The 10006-nt window shown below is 45.2% G+C and overlaps 1 protein-coding gene across 1 annotated transcript in view; it reads right to left on the bottom strand.

Annotated features, from left to right (window-relative positions):
• CACNG3 (calcium channel, voltage-dependent, gamma subunit 3) overlaps positions 1-10006 on the bottom strand; it is a 125899-nt gene that overhangs the window by 10867 nt on the left and 105026 nt on the right. The window contains exon 2 of the mRNA XM_011987942.1: positions 5228-5311. Within this exon, the coding sequence (XP_011843332.1) occupies positions 5228-5311 (84 nt within the window). The remainder of the gene's footprint in view (positions 1-5227; positions 5312-10006) is intronic.

The raw sequence follows: 10006 nt of genomic DNA, 5'->3' as shown, positions 1-10006 counted from the left end.
TCTCTCTCTCTCTCTCTCTCCTTCTCTCTCTCTTCTCTTCTCTTCTCTTCTCTTCTTTTCTTCATGGAATTTCCCTCTGTCACCCAGGCTAGAGTGCAATAGTGTGATCTTGGCTCACTGCAACCTCTACCGCATGGGTTCAAGCAATTCTCCTGTCTCAACTTCCCGAGTAGCTGGGACTACAGGCACATGCCACCATGCCACCCTAATTTTTGTATTTTTAGTTGAGACTGGGTTTCACCATATTGGTCAGGTTAGTCTCGAACTCCTGACCTCATGTGATCCACCTGCTTTGGCCTCCCAAAGTGCTGGGGTTACAAGTGTGAGCAGGCATGTAACCATGCCTGGCTGAAACTGGCCCAATTTTCTAATAGGCTGGATGCCCATGAACTGAAGCTTGAGAAACTTACATGTGTAAGTTTCAATGAAATGAAATGCAACTGCTGCCTGTTGCCCAAATCCTGTTCCTTGCCCCTCCTGTTTTCCTTCCTGGCTATATCAACCCTTAACTTTAATTAGGCATGATTAGTGTCCTTGCTGAGTTCTGGCCTGCTGCAAAGTCCTGCAGTTCTATTATGCAGGCTTGCAGGAGGCAGAGCTGGCTCCTGGTTCCTTTAGCTCCTAGATCGAGGGGGCCATCCCAGGGAGGGAGCTCTGGGGTTCTGTATGTGAGTGTAGCTTATTTTTAATGGGCCCAGCTATGGGCACAACTTAGTTATAATTTGTAAAAATGTACACAGATGACCCATGGGTTTCCAGTAGGATTCTTGCGTTGGGCCCTTGCAAATATTAGGGGCGGGTCTCCTCCAGTGGTTTCAAGCACCTGTTTGGGACTTGTGGACTAACCTTTAAAGGGATCATTTGCATTGCATATTGACAAGAATCGCTTGAATATTCAATGTAATGAGTGTAATTAATAAAAAGTGAATACCTTTTAAAAAATCAAAGGATGATTAACCTTTGATGTGTGCCCTAAGAAAATGATCTGAATGTTTGAAGCTATGGAACTGTGTTGGTTCCACAAAAGTGGATATTTGGGCCTGCCACAGTGGCTCATGCCTGTAATCTCAGCACTTTGGGAGGCCAAGGCAGGTGGATCGTTTGAGGATAGGAATTTGAGACCAGCCTGGGCAAGGCATAGGGGGATCCCAACTCTACAAAAAATGTAAAAAGAAATTAGTCAGACATGGTGGTGGTGGGTGCCTGTAGTCCCAGCTACTCAGGAGGCTTGAGTCTAGGAATTTGAGGGTGCAGTGAGATATGATCGTGCCACTGCACTGCAGCCTGAATGACAGAGCAAGACCCCATCTCAAAAAAAAAAAAAAAAGGTTTATGTTTGAAACATGTGGATAAGAGATATGTAAATGTGACTGTTTCCCAAGTGGTGCAATCATCATTTGGGAACCCATCGGTGGGGAGATCCCACTCTTTGCCCCACAAATGAGACGCAAGCAGATTCTGTCAACTCTGGCTATAAGTGTCTGCCTCAAACAGGAAATCTGCTGCTGCCATTTTCCCCTAAGTCAGTGGAAGTCCACCTTGCATTTGTTTTAGCCCAGTGGACACATGGTGACTTCAGATCAAAGAGGTTTTTACTGTCTTCCTTCCCTGTTTCTCCTCCCCAAACTATATGGAGTTAAGTTAAGGTCTTAAGGGTGGGGACATAAGCTTGTTCTAGTGTAGCCCCACCACTGGAGTCTGAGTAGGACTTTCCAAGTCCAGTGCTGTGTTGTGGGAGTCCCTAGTCAACAGAATCTGTGGGCTTTGAACTTTCTGCTGTCAGAGGCGTTGGAAACAGAGCGACTCCATCTTGAATAAGGGCTGGGTAAAATGAGGCTGAGACCTGCTGGGCTGCGTTCCCAAGCACAGGATGAGATAGGGGTCAACACAAGATATAGGTCACAAAGGCTCTGCTGTACAACAGGAGGCAATAAAGAAGCCAGCCCAAACCCGCCAAAACCAAGATGATGATGAAAGTGACCTCTGGTTGTCCTCACTGCTCATTATATGCTAATTATAATATATTAGCATGTGAAGAGACACTCCCACCAGCACCATGACATTTTACAGATGCCATGGCAATGTCAGAAGTTACCGTATGGTCTAAAATGGGGAGGAACCCTCAGTTCCTGGAATCGCCTGCCCCTTTCCTGGAAAACTCATGAATAATTCGCCTCCTATTTACCATTAATCGAGAAATAACTATAATATACTAGGTCAAGTGGCCCATGCCACTGCTCTGTTGATGGAGTAGCCATTCTTTTGTTTCCTTACTTCTCGAATAAACTTGCTTTCACTCTACTTTGTGGACTCACCCTGAATCTTTCTTGTGTGAGATCCAAGAACCCTGTCTTGGGGTCTGGATCTGGACCCCTTTCCAGTAATGCTGCTATGGGTTTATGCTGTAGCCTACCCCAAAGCGCACAGGAGAAAGAGGAAACAGCAGAAAACAATCCCAGTCCCACCAGGGGTGTGGGTCAGGACAGGGAATGGCAGAGTGAATACCAGGGCAGGGAGAACCCTGCGGAAATGCGCTCCCAGCCCTACGTGGCTGGATCAGGCTGGATCAGGAATTCCAAAACTCTCAGCAGGAAATCTGTGTGCTCATTAAGTCCTCTCCTTAACCTTAGCCAAATTCTGCTGCTATTGGTGAAGCTTAGGTGGACCGTGGGCTAGGGGTGAGGAGAGAGGGAGAGCCATCTTCCCAGACCAGAGAAAAATACTTTGTCAGAAAAGTTATGGGCCTCTCGGAAGAATTTAAAATCAGCTATACAAGTTGTGAAGTAGAAGTCACAGTTCTTTTTAGTCTCTAACAGGGCAAACGTCAAAATGTTTTATCAACATAGGAAAGAAAAACAAAGAAAATAGGCCGGGCGCGGTGGCTCAAGCCTGTAATCCCGGCACTTTGGGAGGCCGAGACGGGCGGATCACGAGGTCAGGAGATCACGAGGCGGATCACGAGGTCAGGAGATCAAGACCATCCTGACTAACATGGTGAAACCCCGTCTCTACTAAAAAATACAAAAAACTAGCCGGGCGAGGTGGCGCGCGCCTGTAGTCCCAGCTACTCGGGAGGCTGAGGCAGGAGAAGGGCGTAAACCCGGGAGGCGGAGCTTGCAGTGAGCTGAGATCCGGCCACTGCACTCCAGCCTGGGCGACAGAGCGAGACTCCGTCTCAAAAAAAAAAAAAAAAAAACAAAAACGAAGAAAATATATGGGCACTCTGGTAAAACCCCACTGGTGACTAACACCATTTTCTATTGAGAAGATGCAAGTAATCTGTGTCATCTCTCAAAATTTGGTCAAGCTACATCTCTAAGTGTGGCTAATTTTGCTCTCCACACTGAATCTTTTTGAGCTGCTGATGTGAGGGGTGAGAAAAGAAAACAACGTTTATCTGAGTAATGCAAGTCCTTTTAATGATCAGGCCCAGAGAGACATTAAAATGAGGCAGTATCACGTCCTTCCCTCCTCTTTGAGCTGCGTGCTCATCTCTTGACATTGCTTGCTTTTGCCACAAGTAGCATTAATTAACCTAATAATGCTGCATCTGACACTATCCTCCACACCCTATAGCCAATCACTAATCAATATTATTGATTAGTGCAAAGGCACAATCATGGCTCACTGATTGCTTTAGCCCAGGAAATAGCTTTCCTGGGCTAAAGCAATCCTCCCACCTCAGCCTCCCGAGTAGCTGGGACTAAAGGTGTGCACTACCATGCCTGAATAATTAAAAAAAAAAATTATGTAGAGTTGGTGACTTGCTATGTTGCCCAGACTGGTCTTGAACTCCTGGCTTCAAGTGATCCCCCCATCTTGGCCTCCTAAAGTGCTGGGATTACAGGTGTGAGCCATTGCACTTGGCCTCATTATCCTTTTGAGTGAACTCAACACACGTACTTGCTGAAGAAATTACACTGAAATCCCAAATCAGGTTCTCTCTGTGCCTCGACCAACAGAAGGTTCATCTCTGCAGTGAATTTTGCTATTGCTAACCCCATGCAAGAAATGGGAGCTAATGCATATTGTCTCCTGACTGTGTGTTGGGCCCTAAGCTAAGTGTAATATGCGTTAGTTTACTTAATTTTCATGACCCTGTCAGATGGATGGCATTATAACCTCCATTTCAGAAAAAAATGAAGGAAGTTAGGAACTAGAGAGGTAAAGCCACTTGTCCCAGGTCCAGCCCAGCTAGTAAAGTCAAACAAGGGTCAAAGCCCAGATTCCAGAGGCCTTGGCTCCAAGCCACCACACTCTCTTGGCTCCTACACACTGTAGTTGTGACAGTTCATGTCCTATCCAGGTTACCGACTTTGGAAAAATCCTACAGAGACATTGGTCCTATCCCAGTAGGATTGAAACTGGAGGGAAGTCAAAGGAGAGGTGAACTTGGGTTTGTATTTATTCTCCTAGGCGTTGCCCCTTGGGACCTCACACATTAGCGTCTCACCTCACCCATTAGCACTCTGCCATTAGCACGTCCAATCCCCTCCTGGGAAGGTGAAAACCTGCATTCAAGTTGGAGAAAGTTCCTTAGATTTTTCTCCTAAACTGACTAAAGAGAACTTTTCAGTTTTGACTCACCTACTTTTCAGTCTCTTTTCCTTCCTCCCTCCCTCCCTCCTTCCCTTCCTGCCTTCCTCCCTTCTCTTTCTTTTCCTCTCTTTTTCTCTTTTTCTTTCTCTTTCTCTTTCTCCTTTTCTTTCTCCTCCTCTTTCTTTTCAGAGACAGGGTATCACTCAGTCACACAGGCTGGATAGCAGTGGTATGATCATAGCTCACTGCAGCCTCAATCCCCTGGGCTCCAATGATCCTCCCACTTCAGCCTCCTGAGTAGCTAGGAGTACAGGTGTGTGCCACCACAAGCAGCTAATTTTTTAATTTTTTGTAGAGATGGGGTCCTGCTATATTGCCCAGGCTGATCTCGACCTCCTGAGCTCAAGCGATCCTTTCTGGCCTCTGCCTCCCAGAGTGCTGGGAATACAGGCATGAACAATTCCCCACCCCACTCCCTGCTTCTTCTTTCTGTTTCTAATTCACTGAACCTAAAGGGGCTTAGCTCTCAGAACCACATAAATGTCTGTGTGTACCGGCACATGGGGTTTCTTTGCACTTGTCCATCTCTAGGGATGGATGCTGAGGAACCTCCAACTCAGAGGCAGCTGGGTGATGGCAGGGGCCCATCCCTTCCTCCCAGAGAGACTCCAAAAGCCGGGAAACTTACGCAGGAGATACTCAGCTGTGTCCTGTTCGTAGTCAGCATCTTCAGGGAAGTGATCGATTTTCTTGCACACACCTCGGAAAGCCCCTGTGGAAACAGATAAGGGTTCTGAGCCTGGGGGAGGAGACAGAGCTCCGGGGGCCCAACCTGGGTCCTCACCTCTGGCTGTTGGGGGCGGTAGGGTTGTTGGGCTGGTAGGCCCAAGAGCACCTTTATTTTTTATTAGAGACAGGGTCTCATTCTGTGGCCCAGATTGGAGTGCAGTGGTACAATCATGGCTCACTGCAGTCTTGAACTCTTGGGCTCAAGTGATCCTCTCACCCCAGCCTCCCTAGTAGCTGGGACTATAGGCGTGTGCCACTATGCCTGGCTAATTAAACATTTTTTGACAGTGAGAACAAAAGGTCTCACTATCTTGCCCAGGCTGGCCTCAAACTCCTGGCCAGAAGCGATCCTCCTGCCTCAGCCTCCCAAAGTGCTAGGATTACAGGCATGAGCCAGTGGGATCAGTCACCAACAGCGTGCTTCTTTAGGGCACAAAAAAGAGATGAGTGGAGGCCAAAGATAAACAGTATCAAGTGGGAGATGGAAATGTGCTGCTTTTTAGATCTTGCAGGATGTTGGGATCCACTTTACAAGGGCAAAAACACCATGAAACATAAACACTAATTATGAGGACTATCTTATCTTTCCCCTCTCCTCCAGTCAGTGAAGGTAAAAGCAGGTAGAATTCAAGTATATCAGTTTTTTTCTGCTCATTTTACCAATGAGGAAACAGGGCTTAAGAATTTTTCTTCAAATCACTCTGATAAGTAGTTATTTAGGTTGATGCAGAAGTAATTGTGCAATTACTTTAGTTATTCAGGTTGGTGCAAAAGTAACTGTGCAATTAGAGATGGGGTTTCACCGTGTTAGCCAGGATGATCTTGATCTCCTTGTGCAATTGTGTAATTACTTTTGCACCAACCTAAATAGAACCGGCATTCCAACCAAGAGCTGAATCCAGGCATTCCAGAATAGTCCTCTCCCCCCAGCGATGTTCATATCTGACCACAGGACCCTCCCTTTCCTTCTCTGCCCTCCCAAACAATCACAGCTCACTGTCCCTCGCTATGAGGTTCATCCCTTCAGGAGCCTCAGATTTGCTGAAGACGTATCTTGAACATTTGTCCACATTTGCTGACTGTTTTGTTTTGTTTTGTTTGAGACGGAGTTTTGCTCTTGTCGCCCAGGTTGGAGTGCAATGGCACGATCTCGGCTTACCGCAACCTCTGCCTCCCAGGTTCAAGAGATTCTCCTGCCTCAGCCTCCAGAGTAGCTGGGATTACAGGCACCTGGCACCACGCCTGGCTAATTTTTGTATTTTTAGTAGAGATGGGGTTTCACCATGTTGACCAGACTGGTCTTGAACTCCTGACCTCAGGTGATCCACCCGCCTCGGCCTCCCAAAGTGCTGGGATTACAGGCGTAAGCCACCTTGCCCAGCCGATGTGTGGATGTTTAATCATCATTTTGGGTATTGGTTAACTAGACAGTTAACCAGTCTCTGGGGGCAGTTAATAGCTCTGCCAGTTCTTTTAAAGGAAAACGAATTTTCCAGAAATTATGCATTCTTGTCCCTTTCCCTGTCTGTGTAGCTGGAGTGGAATGTGGCGGGGCTGGTGGGGGCGGGCGGGCATCGTGATGTCGTGGAAAATGGACAAGGTTCAGAATCAGACAGAGTTGCATTGGTATTTCAGAGCCATTATTGTAAGAATGAAATAAGGCTATACATGAACATGAGATAATTTTTGCAAAGCTCTAGGCATGTCTTAATAATGGCTGACACTTATTAAGTGCTTCCGATTGGCCAGGCACATAGCTGAAACCTTATATCCCTTATCTCATTTACCCTGTTTACCACCCCAGGAGGTAGAGGCTATTAATATTAACATTTGGTAATGAGACAATGGAAAATCACAGAGGAGATGGTGTCACAGCTGGTGAGTGACGGAATTGATTTTTGGAGCCAGGTTTCAAAGGCTGTGGTTTCACCATTACACTATGAATAGTAGTCATTATTATTATGGCTACTATCATGATGTCTCTTATGATCTCATAAAAATAAGAGTGTCATATATTTAATTTCTTCTATAAGTAGGCTCCAGGCCAGAGCCATTTCACAATAAATGCCTTGGAATATGTAGAACATCTCCTTGGTTCTGATTCTCTGCTTACCAAGCAAAGAATAGACTCAGAACCAGGAAGGAGGTTCAGGAAAGAAGACTCAAGGAAATTCCTAGAAAAAACACAGACCCATAATTTCTTCCCTGATATTGAAAAAAAAAAAGACCTTATTTATGCTTGTTCATAGTTTAGAGTTTCATTTATATATTCCTGTTTGGTTTTACGCCCCATCCCCTTCCAGTTGACTGGATAAGAAATCATAATAAGTAACACACGTGTGCACCTACTATACACCAGGTGCCATTCTAAGCATTTATGTTTTTTTTTTTCCCTGAGACTGAGTCTCGCTCTATTGCCCAGGCTGGAGTGCAGTGGCACGATCTTAACTTGATGCAACCTCCTCCTCCCAGGTTCAAGCAATTCTTGTGCCTCAGCCTCCCAAGTAGTTGGGGTTACAGGCGCCCGCCACCACACCTGGCTAATTTTTGTATTTTTGGTAGAAATGTGGTTTCACCATGTTGGCCAGGCTGGTCTTGAACCCCTGACCTCAGGTGAACCACCCACCTCAGCCTCCCAAAGTGCTGGGATTACAGGTGGGAGTCACTGCGCCCAGCCACATTCACGTGTTTTATCCTCTTTAGCTATCTAAATGACTTTACAAGGTGCCTAATGTTATTTTTTATTTTTTTATTTTTTGGTTTTTTTTGAGACAGAGTCTCGCTCTGTCGCCCAGGCTGGAGTACAGTGGCATGATCTCGGCTCACTGCAAGCTCTGCCTCCCGGGTTCACGCCATTCTCCTGCCTTAGCCTCCCAAGTAGCTGGGACTACAGGCGCCCACTACCACGTCCGGCTAATTTTGTTTTTGTATTTTTAGTAGAGACGGGGGTTTCACCGTGTTAGCCAGGATGGTCTCAATCTCCTGAGCTTGTGATCTGCCCATCTTGGCCTCCCAAAGTTCTGGGATTATAGGCGTGAGCCACCGTGCCCGGCCTGAGGTGTCTAATGTTATAATGAGGCAAGGTTATTAATACAAGGAGGAAATTGAAGCTTAGCCAAGTCACTGATTAACTCAAGGACACAGTTAGACATTTACTAGCTGACCCCAGAGATAAAGTTCCTAACTATCATTATGAATTGCACTCTCTTCAACAAGTCTCAGTGTTGTGAGCTAAGTTCTTTGCCTGGTGGCTTCATGATCATTTTATAGCCCACCCCCTACTATTGATGTTGGCAATGAACTGGACCAGTAGCTTCTCCATTAACTATGCTTCCCCATGGCACGTGCCAGGGGCGCCTGGGCAGGGGAGGGGTGTTGGTAGAGTGACACCGTCCATTGTTAGTTGATTTTCATACTCCTCGTTATTTGCTGTTTTCCATACTTGAATTCCACGAAAGATTTCAAAGGAAGAAAGTGTTCAGGTGAAGATGGAATGGGAACACTACTAAATACAGACCAGTCAAAATTATTGAGGGAATTAGGAACTACATACGTGTGGGCATCTACTTGCAAAATGGGCCTATTCATGGTGGCTTCAGGCAGCTTGAGACTAAGACTTAGAGCCAGCAAATACCAGTAACTCCTGGAGACACAGTCACTAGTTTTGTTGTTGTTGTTGTTTGTTTGTCTTTTAGGCAGAGTTTCGCTCTTGTCACCGAGGCTGGAGTGCAGTGGTGTAATTTCAGCTCGCTGCAACCTCCACCTCCCCAGTTCAAGTGACTCTCCTGCCTCAGCCTCCCGAGTAGCTGGGACTACAGGCATGTGCCACTATGCCCAGCTAATTTTACATTTTTAGTAGAGACAGCGTTTTGCCATGTTGTCCAGGCTGGTCTTGAACTCCTGGCCTCAGCTGATCCACCTGCCTCAGCCTCCTAAAATGCTGGGATTACAGGCATGAGCCACTGTGCCTGGCCTGCAGTCACCAGTTTTTAATGTTCTAAAGCAGCTTACTACTATCCATGTTTGTATGGCCCGTGAGCTAAGAATAGTTTTTGCATATTTAGATGGTTGAAAAAAAAAATCGAAAGAAGAATATTATTTGTGACCTGTAAAAAAATGTGAAATTCAGATTTCAGCCTCAGAAAATAAAGTTTTATTGAAACACAATCATGCCCATTTGTTTATATTGCTTCAATTTCCTGATTATAACATTAGACTCCTCATGAAGCCATTTTGAGAACTAAAGAGAATAAAATATGTTGATGCCACTACCACAGAGTTCAGTATTTGCCACAGAGACAGCAAAGCTGAAAATATTTACTCTTTGGCACTTTAAGAACAATTTTGCTGGTCCCTGGTTTAAAGATTTCTGTCCCAAGAAGGAAAAAATGGAAAGCAAAGGGGAGTTTGGCCCTTCCTGGGATAGCAGACATAATCTAGACTGGTGTTTCTAAAGTAGATAATACTGGCTTCTGGGGCAAATCTGGGTTGCAGACTGTTTCATTTTGTGGTTTTATTTGTGTGTGTTTGTTTTACCTGCAATACTCTTTTGCATATTTTATTTTAAAAAATTAAGCTTCTGCATTTTATTTTGTTTTGTTTTATTTTATTTTATTTTATTTTATTTTATTTTATTTTATTTTATTTTATTTTATTTTATTTTATTTTATTTTATTTT

This window comes from Mandrillus leucophaeus, unplaced genomic scaffold (genome assembly GCF_000951045.1).
Source record: "Mandrillus leucophaeus isolate KB7577 unplaced genomic scaffold, Mleu.le_1.0 Scaffold32, whole genome shotgun sequence".
Lineage (NCBI taxonomy): Eukaryota > Metazoa > Chordata > Mammalia > Primates > Cercopithecidae > Mandrillus > Mandrillus leucophaeus.
The sequence above is the reverse complement of the archived record's forward strand: the minus strand, read 5'-3'. Positions and strand labels throughout refer to the sequence as shown.